Source organism: Astatotilapia calliptera, chromosome 1 (genome assembly GCF_900246225.1).
Source record: "Astatotilapia calliptera chromosome 1, fAstCal1.2, whole genome shotgun sequence".
In the NCBI taxonomy this organism is placed as follows: domain Eukaryota; kingdom Metazoa; phylum Chordata; class Actinopteri; order Cichliformes; family Cichlidae; genus Astatotilapia; species Astatotilapia calliptera.
Window position 1 is genome coordinate 12,556,879 of NC_039302.1, and position 16,597 is coordinate 12,573,475.

The following is a 16,597-nucleotide window of genomic DNA, read 5'->3' on the forward strand; positions in this document are numbered from 1 at the left end:
AAGCACTTGTGGTATAACAATTTGAAAAAAGAGAAAAGAAAAAAACTTGCATTTTAATTGAATTATAACTGAATTAAAGTGCACTCTCAGGGAAACAAATATAGTGGTATCAACCTAAATATTTTGTACTAATTCATTCCAAGTTTGCATATCTGCAGAAAAGTCGAGACATGTTCTGTGCACTTGGTATCTGTAGCCACGGTTGCATTTCAGATGTCAAAGCCTGTGTGAAACCTGGTGAGCCCCCTGGAATGAGAAGCCCTGTAACTGCAGATCGTCTGACCTACTTTTATTCTTTCCCACATATTTAGTACTCCTCTTCGAGATCGTCATCCAGGTCCGAAAACTCGATGGACGGTCTGTTGTCTCGCACCTCCTCGTCACTTTCTCCATGGGGAACTGCAATCCACAGACATCAAGTCAAATTATGTAGCCACAAAAGATCCCTCATGCATTTGTCAACACAAAGCTGGTAGCTTTAGACAAAAACAATCAGACAAAAGCTTGTTTGCGACAAAAGGGAAGAGCAACATACTTTCAAGATTGTCCATGTGTTCATGAAGAATTCTCACCAGGTTGAATAACTAGGTGAGAAAGGGAAGATGCGTCTCTTTTCAAGATTTCAAGTCAGCCACAATTCATCGCTTCAACATTTTTGAAATTGTGCAAGTGTTTTTGCTCAACTGCGCACAGCGAATGGGCAAACTCAATGTGCTGCTCAAATTCAAGAAAACATTTGTGAACCCTGTGAACTTTCATTGGTTATCTGGATGGCCATCAAAAGATAACTGAGGAGTGGGTATCATGTAAAAGATCACACCAAATATTACATTCATTATCAAAATGTGGAAAAGACTTAAGACACATTTATGTGTCTTCTTTTTTTTTAAGTTCATAGTAACATCTAATTAGCTTCTCCCATAGTCTAGCCAAAGCCGTTATACGCACAGATGAAATAAATGTTAAACTCGGCATCACTATGTTTGGCCCATCACAACAAATGCTCATCCTAACTGAAGCACAGTGAAGGCAGAGTCTTGTTTTGGGACTGCTTCTGTGAATCAGGGACCAGATGCTTTAAAAATCATTGTGTGAGATTAGTCTGGATGAATTTGTGTTTGTCTGTGACTGACTCAGATGACAGCAGCATGTTTTCTTTGATTAAAATCACAGCAGAAATCCTCACAGGTTCATAAGCATTTTCTTATAGCTGTGCTCTAACATAATTGGACAATAAATGAGTCTTTCAGCGTTCAAGCTAATAAACACCACAGGTGAATTTGTTCGGTTTCTCACCCCAGCTGTATCGACCGCTCCGAGGACATCTGAGAACCTTTGCTCACAGAAATGTAGCAGGACCACTAGGTAGAGACCGCTACTGATGAACTCGTCATATTCAGACTGCAGAGCATGAAAAACACTTGTAAGGGCGTTTTCCCAGCATACTGAAATAGGTAAACCCAAGAGCAGCTTCAATGCTGCTTGTCTGTGTTTAATCCAACATAGTTCAACTTTGTTCAGATCCAACTGCAGCAAACATAACAGAGGAATCACTTCAATTACACCAGCACTCATTGTGCTTTGTGGGTTTTTTGTTTGTTTTTTTTTAAACTCGGTACAATGACATGTTTTAAATCCACTCAAATTAAAAAGGGCAGAGAACCCCTTGATTATGTTATTAATACATTTGCATAATTAATTAAAACAGTCACAGTAAATGAAAACTGCTTCTTTATTCATTTTAATTAGAGCTTTTGGGTTTGGAAATTCTGATTTTTTTCCTCCAAGTGAGGTGAAATAACTCACTTGCACATGCGTCCTGTACAGCTCCTGAATGTCAAAGTTATCGATGTTCAAACGCAGCTTCTCCTTACAGAGTTCACACGTTGTGATGCCTTCGAGGTTTGCACCTGAGCAGGAAGGAAAAAACAAAAGAAAAGACAGAAAGTAGTAATTATGAGACACTTTATTCATAAAAGTCAAAGGAGCTTGCAAAGAAAAGCGTCTGGACTTCTTTAAGTTGCTTGAAGACGTTTCACCTCTCATCCGAGAAGCTTCTTCAGTTCTAAGGTCAAATGGTGGAGAGTCCCAGATATAAACCTAGTGAGAGAAACCCCCCCACAGAGGGATAAAAGGACCCCCTAATGATCCTCTAATCGCCTGAGCCAAGGTGTGAAACTGGGTGTGGGTCCCAATCAGCCAGAGTTTCGGCTACATAGGGATGATAGCCGGTGTATCAGAGAAACTCAGGAGAGTTTTCTCCAAGCATGACATCCCGGTGCATTTCAGACCCAGCAACACGCTCAGACAGAAACTGGTTCACCCGAAAGACAAAACGCCAAAACACAAACTTAACAATGTGGTGTATGCTGTACAGTGCAGCGAGGAATGCTCAGACCTCTACATTGGTGAGACCAAACAGCCACTTCACAGGCGCATGGCACAACACAGAAGAGCCACCTCCACAGGACAAGACTCAGCAGTCCATCTGCATCTTAAGGATAAAGGTCACTCTTTCGAGGATGCCAATGTTCACATTTTGGACAGAGAGGACAGATGGTTTGAAAGAGGAGTGAAAGAAGCCATCTATGTCCACTGTGAGTGACCATCTTTGAACAGAGGCGGGGGTTTACGACACCAACTCTCTGCCATCTATAATCCAGTTTTGAGATCCCTTCCCAGACGCCTTAACGCCCACTCACATCCTGGGCCATCTGACCTCAGGAATTCGCATGATAAGGTGGGGCCAGGTTTCACAATGAACACACCCGAAACTCTGGCTGATTGGGACCCACACCCAGTTTCACACCTTGGCTCAGGCGATTAGAGGATCATCAGGGGGTCCTTTTGTCCCTCTGTGGGGGGAAACTCCCACTAGGTTTAAATCTGGGACTCTCCACCATTTGACCTTAGAACTGAAGAAGCTTCTCGGATGAGAGGTGAAACGTCTTCAAGCAACTTAAAGAAGTCCAGATGCTTTTCTTTGCAAGCTCCTTTGACTACGATGACCTGGATGACTGAGAACCTTCACAGATTTATTCATAAAAGCTGCACCCATAAGAGAAGCCTGTGATTACCTGAGCCAATTTTGGAGAGAAGCCACCTCTTGATGCATTCCTGGTGGACATATTGCAGACTGCCCGTACAGCGGCACGGCTGAATCAGAGGGTTTGATGAAGATTCCTCCCCCATCTGGCAGATTCGGCACAGATCACCTTCTTCCTCGTCAGAATCCTCCAGCAACAGTCTAAACAGGAAATAGGGCGTTCAGATCTACTCGATACAATGTATAACTTAATTTTTTCTGTTTTACATAGTGAATTAATTAGCACAGAGCTGCTGATAAACACCTTGAGAAAATAGAGCTGTGTTAAAGATCTGACACTGATCACTACAAAATAAGTGAGATCAGTCATGTGCAGACAGATCAAAAGCCATTACCTTTCTTTGATCTTGCGCAGCTTCTCTTGATCCCTACTGGAAATGTTCTTCTCTTTCTGGTCGTCAGACTGGCTCTCAGCCCCACCCAGAGGACCGACAGAAACTGAAATGTTTTCATACACCCTGACTCTACGGCGTGGTGAAATTTCAACTGAGGCATCTTCGAGTTCAGGTAATGTTTCATTCTCGATTGTATAAGTACGCCCAGCACCAAAGGCCTCTAAACCAACTGCTCCTTCCTCTTCTTCATTCTCTTCTTCATCCTCTTCATTATCATCGTCTCCATCATCCTGTGAGGTTTTAAGCTCAAGATCATCCCACCTTCTCAGTAAACGCTGAGGCCGTCTGTAACCTTCTTCTGAGGCCACGGTCGACTGCGTGCTTTCATCCCTGGCATGCCTTCTGAGGCGAGAGAGGAGAGGAGGACAGCGGCCTCGGAAGGAGGAAGAAAGCCAGGAGGAGCCGCTGCCGCCTCCATTGCTGACACCAGGCTCTCTCCACGACGCCATTCGTGGTCGAGGCAGGCCACTGTGATAGTCACTGCAATTGCTTTCCTGGATAGAGCTGAGATCTGCTCTGTTTTTCCTGAGGCTACCCATGATTGACCTTCCAGTATCAGGGTCCACACTAGACATCCTGGTTCCTTCATCGCTGTCCACGGACTCCCCACCAGTTGACGGGCTGTCGTCATCAACTGAACGAACACTGGAAGATCCGCTTGAAGAGTCCTGGCTGGAGCGTCGTGAAAAGAGACGGGACAAAAGGCGGCGTGTAGAGCGACGGCTCTCCGGTTCAGCGCCTTCAGGGATCGGCCTCGGCAGCGTAGGCTCTGGTCTGGGCACGGGAGTGGCATACCAGGGGGCGTTGGAGGAATAAGAGGTGGTGGTATGAGAGGAGGATTCGGGCCTTTCCGTTTGTTCCTGAGATGAGTTGAGGGTTGATGAGCCATTCGAAAAACGGGTTGCGCTTCTGTTCCTGAAGTTATGCACCTGAGGAGAAGTCCCGTGAGAAGAGGAGAAGTGGTGATTCAAGTGGGAGCTTTCTCGAGTAGAAGAAGACGATGAGGGAGAGTAGGAAGTTTCTTTAGGACGAGCTCCCTGTGCATATGTGGAGGTCACCCGGTCTGTGTGATCTGAAACAAGGGTAAAGAAAAGAGTAGTGTGTGTAAGACTGGCGCCAAGTCGACAGGGTATTATGTGTTCAAATTATCCAAAAAAAAAGAAAAGAAAGAAAAACGAAGCCTACATAATGAGGAAACTAATCCAGGCGTCCTAACTCTTCTTTCTCCCAAACCTGAGAGACTGGGCTCATTCTTTGTCTCTTGGTCTCTTCTGGACAATAAAGGATTGGAAGATGAAGAGGATGATGACGATGATGACCGTGAGAGTAATCGGCATGAGCTCCACGAAGAATCAAGAGAGTCATTTGGTTTTTCTCCTATACATTTTAAGAAAGAGGGTATACAAATGTTCCAAATCAAATTAATGCTGATGGGAAGTAGAATTTAATCAATTCTCCCTGAATGCAACGTTTCTTTCATTTCACATTTGTTTTTCCTATTCGCCATCATGATGCTAGGTTCTTTTTTTACTTCATAGCCTTTGTATTACTTTCAGCTGGTAATGAGGAAACAGCACCGTGAACTGCTATAACGTACCTCTGCCACTGCTAAGCCCATTACTGGAGTAGGTGGATCCTGTAACTGAACTGCTGGCCATTCTTGAGTAAATTCCTCTGTTGGTGCTTGACAGTTTGGCCCTTTTAGAGTCACCATCGTCAACGGCATTCAACATACCCGAGCGCATCCCAAACCTCGCCTCAGAGTCAGTCTGGAAATAATGAAGGCAAACATCAGAGAATAAAATACTTCAATAGCATTCACCAGTCCTCTACCTTGCAGTCTTTCAGAAAATACATTTAACCAGGCTGCTTTTTTGTGCCTGCTGTTAGAAAATGGCACAGAACATCATCAGTACCAGTTTGCTCCTGCTGCTGAGAGAGGAATCGGCCCACTGGCAATCATGCGATCTGCTGGACGATGTCAGAGAGGGCAACTTCCAGCTACTGGAGCGACTGTCAGAGTTACTGTAGTCTCTTGTCGAGCTCAGGAGACGAGAACTCTTTGAAAGGAGACAAGGTAAATAACTTTAGCATTAGTTAGACCATTGTCTGCGCATTGTTTTGATGAGTGGTTCGCAACTTGTGCTCTAGCAGCACAAACATATATACACATGTGTATACATATGTGTTTTATCTAAAGGTTAATCCCTGATTTAGATATTGGTGGGAAATCTATGTCAAAACCATAAACCCCTTCTAACTCTACACCACAACCTTCCATCCCATTTAGCTGTGTTGGCAGTGTTGACCCTACGTTTAGTCGAATGTTTTAACCGATACATGATACTATAAATTTTTAGACTTAAGTTGTAACGGCCGCCGTTTTCTTTGTGAGTATTTATTACACGGCGTGCTGCGGGGAAAAGCCTGTTCTACCGTTTTTGTCTAAGGTTTATTTTTTAGCACCTGACGGCTCTTTTTTGCTTCTCATCCGTAAATACTCTGCATACTCTTTCACGTGATTCCGTTTATTTTGAAGAGTCTCAACAGGATCTTGAGCTTTATTGTGAAAGGGAGTCTTGATGCATGCTCAATCATCCAGGTAAGTAAATCTCCAAAAGTTGATTCTGTTCATCTGGACGTCCAGATGTAATTTTCCACATAAGGTTTATGTGGAAAATAAACAAGCGGACACGCAATGGTTTTACCGTCGTTGTTGCTAAAAACAGGCGCTTGTCCATCTGTAGTGTGGTCATATTAAATATAAGAGAAAGAGAGATCTTTAAGAAATTATAGCCACTACAGTGACCATCAAAACTGTGAAAAAATATTGCCGTAAACAGTTTATTTTGTGACACCACAAAACAAACGATAGCGTGAAATGAAACGATAGATGTTTTTATATTGTCATCCGATACATATCATTATATCGAACAGCCCTATGTGGAAGGTTGTGGCATAAGGTTAAAAGAGGTTTCTGGTTACATCGCAAGTTATGATGCAATTTCCTGTAGAAGTCTAAATCAGACATAAGAAACTTAGTGCTAAACTGAAAAGGAAGACAAACGTGAGCAGACCTACATGTCAACAGCCTGCCTTTAGATATCTCATACAGGAAGGACAATGACTCAAGTAGTTTGAAGTGACAGGCCAAAAAAAGAAAATGAGAATGTATTCATGTCCGCTTTAACACCCTTTTTAAAAAAAATTTAACAATCTTTCTTTAGGCTAACAAAACATGTTCATGTGTCTTAGGTTGGAAGAAGAACTTGTGCAGATTTAAGTGAATGTTAACTGAAATGATTGCTTATCTCGCTTCATGAGCAATAACATTAACATACACAAGGTAGTTTGTAGGGTGAAAGCACCAAGAGTCCCTTGAAAAAAGAAAAAAAAACAACAACAAAAGCTAGACACAGCCAGAGCCAATAGTAACACTCTCTTTTGAGATGGTCTTTGACGAGCATTGGGACTGAAATACGCACATCATGTGTCAAGGAATCTAGGCTACCCTATAAAAAGACCTCCAGAGTGTCTCCTGTTGCACTACTGTTAAACGTAGTTTGGATCATGCACTAAAGGGAACCTGTGAGAAAAAGAGCTGACTTGAATGCCATGGAATACGCTAGAAAGGCAGCTCACTAGAGCCCCAGGTAGTAGAGGAGAGAGTAGGGAGGCAGATTTTAGGAGCAGCTGCTGTTGTAACCGATCGTTGTATCCAATTTTAAACCAGCAGCTTTCCCGCTGAAATTTCACCCAATTGGGATAAAATGGTGACATTTAACTGCTGTATTCAAAGAAATAAAATAATAACTAACACACACACACACACACACACACACACACACACACACACACAGAGAGAGAGAGAGATAAGTACTTCATAGGGTAAAAGCTGCTGACTCCCTAAGTGCACCAAACCATGAGAGCAAAATACAACCGATAACGTAATCACCCCTTACTTAGCAATCAAGAATTCAGGTTCTTTCTTTAACTTAGCACTTGGCTGTACATATTGTAAGCAAAAGGTCTGGAAGGGGGTGTGCATGGCGTAAAATGAAGTGTACGATTCCCTGCATTAGCCATTTTTTGCTGTGCCATCAGCCTACCTACCTGTTTGTCGACATCTGCCTTGTAAGACGATGACGCCCTTGGGAAGCGGTCATTATTCAGCACCGTTTCCCTGCTGTATAGTCTACTGGAGCCCAGCGATGAGGATGGGACTGTTGAATGCGCAGGACTGGATATGTAGGACGACCTTGAGCTGGACAGACAAAACGGAAGCCTGCGAGACCTCGAGTCCATTGTGGATTGCCTTGAAAATAAAGCTGACGGGGGGGAAGAGAGAGATATTGTTGCTGTAATACCACAGATGTCTTTTCAATGTTAACTTCCTTTCACAAGTGCCTATTATTCCACCTAAACACAAGACAGGACATGAAGTCCACACCTCTCAGCACAAACTTTTAAAGGGCCTGCAACTTCAATCTGTTAAGCAACCATGCTGTGCCGGGTGGTGTTGCAAGACCTCTGATTTGTTGATGGAGCACATGTGACAGTGTGTCTGTAAACACTAAAAACTTACCACCCAGCCACTTCCTGGTCTTGGTATCAAAGACACAGTGCCTATCTTAAGGACTGTGAACTCTGTTACAGGAACATGATACTACCAAGGAGCCAATTCAGCACTGTGAGCTGAGCCTCTAAGCAAACAAGATGCTCTGCAACACTTATAAGACACTCATTTATTATTAAACACCATTACAACAGCAGCACAGTGAGCACAGCCAAATAAACTGTATTACTCTTATATTTTTTTAACGCAACTTTCAGCACCAGCTGAACTCTAGATGTACCAGCCGACCTAAAAACAGAGTCGAGCCTTCATGGCATAAACTTGTACAGTATGAGTTACTTCCTGGTATTGACACTGAGATTAGCTACAGCACCTGTGGTCACAGATAGTACAGCCAGCCAGCAGCCTGTCAGGTCCGAAATGAAGGGCAGTAAATCAGGCCAGAAGACAAAAACATTGAAACCAAAACACAGCACTGAAACCTGTTAAACAGATTAATTAGTAAAACTCCCACTGAAATCCCCAAAACAGTCCAAAATAAATATGAAGCCTAAAAGAAGAAACATTGGAACTTTCTGCAAATTTTGCACAACAACGACAAAAAAAAGCGTGAAGGTGCATCCTATTAAAAGGCAATGCAGTTTAGCTGGATTTCCCCCCAATCTGTCTTTAATACGTTTGCATAAGCAAGGCCCTCGCTTTATTTATGGCTAACTTATCTGCAGGTTACGTTTTTGGACAAATGGGGAACTAGCATAATGAGGACCTGAAACCCCAACACCCGTCGACAAAACCTCATTAGTCACCACAACCCTACCAAAGAATTTAAACAATCGTGTGGCTGCACAGACTCGGCAGCGGCCTGTGTTTTCGAGATGAGCCATGACTAACCCCGACTGCTTGACGTCTTGCTTTGTTGAATTTATCAAGGAACGCCCTCCTCGCCACCAAAACCCTTAATCCATCTAATAGTTAGCCGTCTGACAGCCGTTTAGCTTTAGCTGTGCGATAGGTAGCATTCAAACTTCCATGAATTTCCGTTAACCTGCGCTTGCCGCGTATTTCCATTTACGCTGGATGCTCGGAACTCCGCGTCGCTAATTGTCTTCACCAACTTATTACATTCCGCTGCACTTGCACGACAAACGACGTTAGCAGTTTAACCAACACCCGGGTTAAAAGGGATGTCACTTTCCGTGTTTACATTAGCAGGTTAGCCGTCGCTGGCTATTTACAAATCTTGTTTATCTCGCTAGCAGTCGTTCAGACTCGGTTACCGAGCAGTTCAGCTGCTGTTTTCCGACGACTCAGCAGACAGCCCTGTTAGCTTCGAAGCTAGCTGCTTAGCTCCCCCATAACCCCCACTTCACGACAGTCACTCGCTTCTTTTTTTCTGCTTCTTCTTCTTCTTCTTCCCTCTTTTTACGTTTTAAACGCCAGGTTGCGTCAGCTAAATTCCCAAAACATTCCCACCTCACCTTTAGTTTCAAGCTTGCTTTTCGCACAACAGGAGCGATGGCGTCTGCTGTCGACGCAGACTGTTAAGTGACTTTACCGTGACCCGGAGGGAGTGGTCTGACTGAAAGGTTGTTTTTAGGTGGTTGTTGGAGCATCCACCTGCATCCACCCCCTTTTTTTCTGCCACCTCTGAGCCAGCTACAATTGTGCGGCCTGAGAAGAACACAAGAGTATTTATGGCACTAATTAAATCAAACCTGGTGCGACTTTGTAACGTCAAAAGTATCCAGGCAGAGCCGAACAACACCCCCGTGTGGCCGACAATTCAGTCCTGTTTTTAATGTTTTAGTGCTCAGACTGATGTAACGACTTCTCTCTACTTATAATGAGATTTACTTCACTAAAGCAGACTGCTTAAAATCTGTTTACAGTTACTTTACAAATTAAGACGCACATAGAAAAAAAAATAGAAATGAATTAATAAATAAATGATTAAAGACAGTACACCATTGTTTATGACATCCATACAAATCAATCAGTAATGTTAAAATGCTGTTAAAGCACTAATACCGCTGTAAAAAAAAGTTTCAACTAGGGATCATTCAGCAGTTATGACTGATGAGCACTTTAGCCTTTAATATTTAATGCTGCTGACTTAACTCATGATTTCTTCTGCTTGTAATTAAGTGTTTTTGCATCAATTATGTTTCCATCTCCATTTCACGTCTGAGACAAGGCAGGGTCAAGAAAAAATGAACAATATTTCAGATCTCCATATCATACAAGTTTTTAACATCCTTTCAGATTCATCTCAGAAATGACGGAAATGTATGTTTCTTGGTCCACACAGAGTGGTCCACAGTGACAAAGCAAAAACAAAGTGCTTTCACTGGGGAAAGTTCTAAGGAGCAATCCTAGTTCCAGCTTGTTGAATTGTTTGATTAATATGCAAATATGGATGGTATCAATACCAACGCTGGTATTTGTATTGGACCATACTGGCGTGATAGGATCGATGCTTTGTTTCATCCAGGGGCGTAATTTCCAGATCCAGCCAATATCGGACTGATACCAAAATTTGGAGTATTGCACAACACTATTGTTCGAGCCCATTCTCCTAAACTAATAAGCCACGAAGCAGACAGACAATGGGAGGCATGGTTGCAAGAAAACTTTGGCTTATTTTTAAGTGAGGGTGGCAAGGTTGCTGGAGAAATATTTAGACTGGGCATAAGTCTGGGGCAGATGGAGCAGGGAAAGGGGGGTGGGGGTAGGGGGGAGCTAGGCACAGCAGAGTAAAGAGAGTACAGAAAGTTAAGTCTATCTGGGGGAAGCAGAGCTGAGTGTTGGTGTGCTGTGTTTGTTCCAGTGACAGAGGAGCTTTGGCGCAGACAAGAAGTGGAGAGCAGGGGTTGGAGATGAAGCGGGCAGAATCGCAGGGCAGATGGAGGAAAAGGGATTTTCAGAAGTGCACGTGACACAACCAGTTTGGATGGAGCGTGTCAGTGTACAGGGATAAGCAGGTCTCTTCAGAGATGCTCTGTTTTGGTTCAGGTACTCTGACACTGTAGTGTTGAGTTGTGTTAGCATTCAGGAGTTTGCTGAAATCCTCTCCTGTGTTTCCACAGCAGTATTTTTCAGGTTGTGTTGATGAAGTATAACCTTTTTTGAATTCTTAAATCCCGAGTACTGTGAAACAGGTATTCACTTAAGATTGACATATATTTTACTGCATGCACATTTTATCCTCACCAGTCTCCCAGTCCATGTCACAGAAGAGTAACCTCACAGTCTGATACCCCTACCACTGTGTTTGGCTTCTGGCAAGGTATTGATGAGCTGATACTCATTGCCTAGTGTCCTTGACACATAATGATGGGAATAAGGGTCAAATAGGTCAGTTTTTTGTGTCTCCAGACCTGGGAATTTTGCTTTTCGTGATCTGAGAGTCATTTAATTACTTTCTGTCAAATACCCAGTGTGCTGACACGTGGTTTTAACTAAGGACTGGAATGAGTGATGCACAAACAGTTGTCCTTCTGTAATGTTCTTCCACCTCCACAAAAGGAAATCTGGACCTGATTCTACAGAGTTCTAGATTGGCTTTTATGGCCAAGGCTCTTTCTGATTATTCCTTTTGACTGGGTAGTTATATTTATATAGGAATATGTCTCTTGAGATCTTTTTAAATTGATGGTTTGACACCCAAATGTTAGTATTAGCTGTTATAAAGCTTATTGACTGCTGACTAATGTTAATCTGTTGTGAATAACAACATTTTCACATAACTGTGTGCAGTCATTTTCTGTATGACTTAATTAGTCTCTCACAGCAATGCAGAGGAAATTGGCCCACTTTTCTTTACAGCATTGCTGCAGTTCATTGAGATTGTGGGCATTTGTTTATACACAGCTCTCTTGAGCATTTCAGATGAGTTGAGGTCTGGGCTTTGACTAGGCAATTTCAACCCCTCGATTCTTTTCTTTTTCAGCCATTCTGTTGTAGTTTTGTTGTAGAAATCATTGTCCTTTTGCGTGACCCAGTTTAAGCCAAGCTTTAGCTGTTGGACAGATAGCCTCGAATTTGACTAGGATACTTTGGAAAGCAGAGGAGTTTGTGGTCGATTCAGTGACTGGAAGGTGCCCAGGTCCTTGCATTACTCCTTCACCACAGTTGCTGTGAGGTGTTTGTGCTGATGTGCTGTGGTTGATTTTATCCAAACATGCATTATGTGCACTAAGAAAAGACATCCGCACTTTGGTCTCATCTGATCAAAGGACATTGTTCCAGAAGGCTTGCGGTTTGTTCAGATGCAACTTTGTAAACCTAAGCTGTGCTGCCATGCTTCTAGGGAAAGCGGCTTTCTCCTGGCGACTCTTCCAAACAAGCCATACATGTTCAGTCTTTTTCTAATTTTTCTGGGCATTTAATATGCCCGCAGAGGCCTGTAGAGTCTGAGATGTAGCTGTTGTTTTTCTTTTCAGTTTCTCTCAGCATTGCACGATCTGACCTTGAAGTGAATTTGGAAGATTGGCAGCTGTCCTGAATATTTTTCACTGGTGAATAATCTTTTGCACTGTGGAATGACAGACTTCATATTGTTTGCAAATGTCCTTATAAGCTTCCCCGCTGTGATCAAGTGCATTTTATTATCAGCACATGGCTACTACTTACCCTCTTAATTCATATGTAAGCAGTAAAGGTGGACTTTTTTTCAGAGGACTGCATACGACCAAATGAAAACTTTCTTTTTACATGTATGTTTGGGTTCCTTATCTTTGAGATCCACTTACATGCATTTGTATGATGGAATTTGAGCTTGATTTTCTTGTTTACCTGGAGCACAGAAGGAAGTGGGTAATTATAAAGAACAGTACATTTTAATAAGGTACTGGACAAATTGTTATTTTAAACATCACTTACTCCCAAAATTTCAGAGTCATTCCTTCCATCAGTGGGCTTCAAATCAGTGTTGGAGGAAGCTCAAGGATCACAGACGGATGGGAGCCAGAGCTCAACTAAAAGTGTCAATGCCTGAAAGCTTTACTTTACAGCTGAGGTAACACACACACACACACACACACACACACACACACACACACACACACACACACACACACACACATATTTATATAAACACCCAAATATACAGTTACAGTCGTGTTTCCATCACTTCAGAGTTGATCATTTCTTGGAGATACACACGCATGATGCACGGACAGAGAGCGAGAGAGGGGGCTGACGTCATTATGAAAGCCACACAGGCAGCTAATAACCACTAAGGGGCGCTGTAGCTCACACTTTCTTCCATGGCCTCTTTGAACTGCGCTGTTGTTTGTATGCCATAACTTGGTGTTTGTTTAGTCAGGGAGGCAATTAAAGCCAATTTCAACCGGTTTAATTAGATTGATTTGAATAATTGCTTTGAAAGGCATTGTGGATCCCACCATCACAGTAAATCCAGGATTAGGAGCATTCAAATGATTTACATACTTTTAACTCACGTCTAATTTAGTAGACCTCAGGAAGCACTGATGAGAGATAAGCCTTAACACAAACCTTTTTTATTCGTTTTGTTTTGTACCATGAGGTAATTGTATTTATTTCTTTTGCTTTTTTTTTTTTTTTTTTTGCATTTGCGTAAGATTCATTTAAAATCACGAGCGCAGGACTCGTGTTAAGTGTGTGGGGGGTCCAGGAAGGTCAGCGTGGAGCAGAGTGGGAGCATTGTTGCACAGCAGATGCATAATAATGTGAAGGTCAACAAGATGCTCGTCGTGCCCGGTAAAATGTAGCGCTTAAAGGGCCCAGCAATCCATTATTGCTTGCATGTGTACAACGGTGAACAGTGATCAAACCAAGTGTAAATCTGCCCAAGGCCAACTGAACAAGAGGTGAAGGAGAACCAGTGATAAATATAGGGAAAGGGATAAATATAGGAGGGTGGAGCTGCAGATTAATTGCTGACAAAAAGGATGCCTGACCTAGACAAATGAGAAAGTGCAAGGTCTGGTGAGTTGGGGAGGAGGCCTCGCAATCCCAGTCGAAGGTCTGTAGGCCAGTGTCCCCCCTACCTTCTCCCCACTTTGCTCCTTCGCACACGTGATTCTGCACACTGCTAAGTGAAGGGAGACTTGAAGCTCTTCATCCCCCCCAGTGCTGCTGATAGGATGATAATGGAGCATTCCTTGGAGCTGTTTCTCATTCATGGTGGCTGTGACAAGGGAGGAACATGCTTTCTATCCACTGGGGGCAGCTAACTCTTTCAGATCCCATGCATGTAACCTGAGATTTGCCCTCCTCTTTCTTGAATCCTCTTATGTGTGTGCAGTGGATATGAGATGGATACTTACCTGTCTCTGTGAGCTGCTCTTTTTCTTCGTTCTTTACCCAGCGCTACAGGCTGGTGCAACATCAAAGTTTCATGGTGTAGAAAGGAAATGCAAATTATTATTACAAATTGACGGTGGGTCTCCGCCTCAGGTTTCTTCCGGACTGTGTTTGTCGAATTCAGAGTGCTCAAAGACATTAACAGTGTCTAACAACATCTGCTGGAATATGGAGATGCAGATGTTTACACTCCCCTCATGAGACTGACTTTAACTGGAGAAGTAAGGCACAGAATAACTGCAAGAATGTCTGGATTTGTCCAGCACTGTGTAATCGCAAAGGAATGTCCTGAGACATTTCTGCTTTTCCTCTACAAGACCCCTCTTTTCCCACGGCTCGTCCAGGTCTTGAGAATCCGTTTCCTGTCTCTCTCTCGCTCTCTCTCCCTCGTGCTCTCTCCCTTCCTCCCTCTCTCTTGTTCTGTGCCTCTGTTTGTGGACACCACAAAGGCTGGTTTATAGGAGGACTGCACAATGCAAGCCCAGTGTCGTCAAGAGCACAAAGAGCAAGAGTCCTTGCCTTCTGAGAAACCTCTTGGAGGAAACATGCAGGCCAAGGTTTCTGAGTTGTTGTTGTTTATTTTATTTTTTTCCCCTGTAGCCTGAATGAAAAGCTGGATTCACAGACACAAACAAACTGATAAGCACACACCCTTATCTTGCTGTCTAGAGGGGGAATCAGAAAGTTTTTAAGAAGTTATTTTCTAAAACTGGGAAATTATTTAGAATGCCCCCCCCCCTCCCACACACAAAAACCACATAAAGAATTGTGACAAATTTAATGACAATTTGGAAAACAGCCAAACTGCATTTAGTTCATCAGAGTTTGCCTGGTTTTAGGTGATGGTAGGCTGCATTTAAGGTGCTTTAAAAGCCTAGTTCACACACACACACACACACACACACACACACACACACACACACACACACACACACACACACACACACACTGCCAGACGTCTGAACAGATCAGTAACAATAGGGGGGGGGAAGCAAGGCCACATGTGTTAGCACTTTAGGTCACATGTTTTGTGGGGGCACCATCAAAAATACTTGTATGCTATTTGTGGACACTCTTCTCTCAGCATGCTCTTCACCAATTAGCGAGAACAGGCCTTTTATTTTAATTCGCACGCATTCACAACATCATATGCTAAAAAAACGCCAATGCCAAACAAAACAACAACAAAAAAAAACCCTTACACGTCATTGATTTAGTTTGGGACTTTTACCAAAATCTTTAAAAAAACAACAACAAAAAAACCAGACAAATAACAACAATACAAATTTAACCCCACACGAACACAAAAAACACGCAGAGGTTTCACCGAGAACTCCAAGAACATTTGTTGTTCTTAATGTTCCCCAGACACAAAGTGACATCTGCCTCGCTCTCTGCATGCCTGCTGCTCTTTGTTCAAAAGAGCACTGAGGGGAGAGCACATTGAAGGCAACGATGATGTCACCATTGTGATCATTACTGTGCTGTGTGGTGCCCTATTTTTGACCAGGCGTCACTGAGGGCAGGCCAGAATGTCTGCCTGCACACTGCCAGGAGGAACAGCGGCCTGCCAGTGTTAATTAACACAGGGCCTGTTTGCATCCGTCTTAAGACCACCCCCACAGGCCCACCTAAGTCTAAGTGCACATGCTCATCAACACATGCATAATTTGAGCTCGCCGACGAAGGTTTGCGCATGTGTTTTTTTTACCTCGCGGTCCTTTGTTTTGGGCACCGTTTGGCTTCCTTTCCTTGTCTGGGCCTTGCAAGTGAATTATTTATTCAGCCTACTCTTCTGTGGACATATCCTCACTACTTGTGCATGTGCTTCCTGCCTGTTTGCTTTCAATAACGTCAAGCTTGAATTCGGCATTTATGGCTATTGAGTAACTAATGACTACTCCTGCCCATCTGTGGTAGACTCCACCTAAGTATAAACACGTGAGCTGCATAATTCATTTAGCCTGTTGAGGAACGTAAGCGAGACTCTGATAAAATAATACAAACATGCAAGGTAGGATTAACAGAATAGTAGTCTGAGTGTGTGTTCAGTGTTAAAGCTAAACTAACTGTGATCCTGGAAGGTATTTGATGCGTATTTGTATCGGTATAGTAAAGCAGATCAATGCGGAGTCAAAATGCAGGTTTTATTTTTACATCATAGTGACGCCA

The 16,597-nt window shown here is 43.0% G+C and overlaps 1 protein-coding gene across 3 annotated transcripts; it reads right to left on the reverse strand.

Moving 5' to 3' along the window:
• Positions 1–232: 232 nt before the first annotated feature.
• Positions 233–9,814, reverse strand: marchf7 (membrane-associated ring finger (C3HC4) 7). Of its 3 annotated transcripts, none has more exons than XM_026164774.1 (11): positions 9,793–9,814; positions 7,615–7,829; positions 5,418–5,561; positions 5,099–5,270; positions 4,687–4,878; positions 3,442–4,573; positions 3,078–3,247; positions 1,807–1,910; positions 1,297–1,401; positions 536–584; positions 233–399 (listed from the first exon to the last, which is right to left on the reverse strand). In XM_026164774.1, the coding sequence occupies exons 2-11, from the start codon at positions 7,804–7,806 to the stop codon at positions 308–310; spliced, it is 2,352 nt and encodes a 783-aa protein (XP_026020559.1). In that variant the 5' UTR covers positions 7,807–7,829; positions 9,793–9,814; the 3' UTR covers positions 233–307. The 3 variants fall into 3 exon arrangements, with proteins under 3 accessions (XP_026020559.1, XP_026020550.1, XP_026020568.1); XM_026164765.1 differs by lacking the exon at positions 9,793–9,814 and adding an exon at positions 9,556–9,770; XM_026164783.1 differs by lacking the exons at positions 4,687–4,878; positions 9,793–9,814 and adding an exon at positions 9,556–9,771.
• Between the last annotated feature and the right edge of the window lie 6,783 nt (positions 9,815–16,597).

Excerpts from the sequence above, each read along its gene's own strand:
- marchf7 (XM_026164774.1), bottom strand. The coding sequence starts at position 7,806 with ATGGACTCGAGGTCTCGCAGGCTTCCGTTTTGTCTGTCCAGCTCAAGG. Across the intron at positions 1,402-1,806 it reads TGTACAGGACGCATGTGCAA|TCTGAATATGACGAGTTCAT; the intron begins GTGAGTTATTTC and ends CATGCTCTGCAG. Across the intron at positions 585-1,296 it reads GAGCGGTCGATACAGCTGGG|TTATTCAACCTGGTGAGAAT; the intron begins GTGAGAAACCGA and ends TTTCTCACCTAG.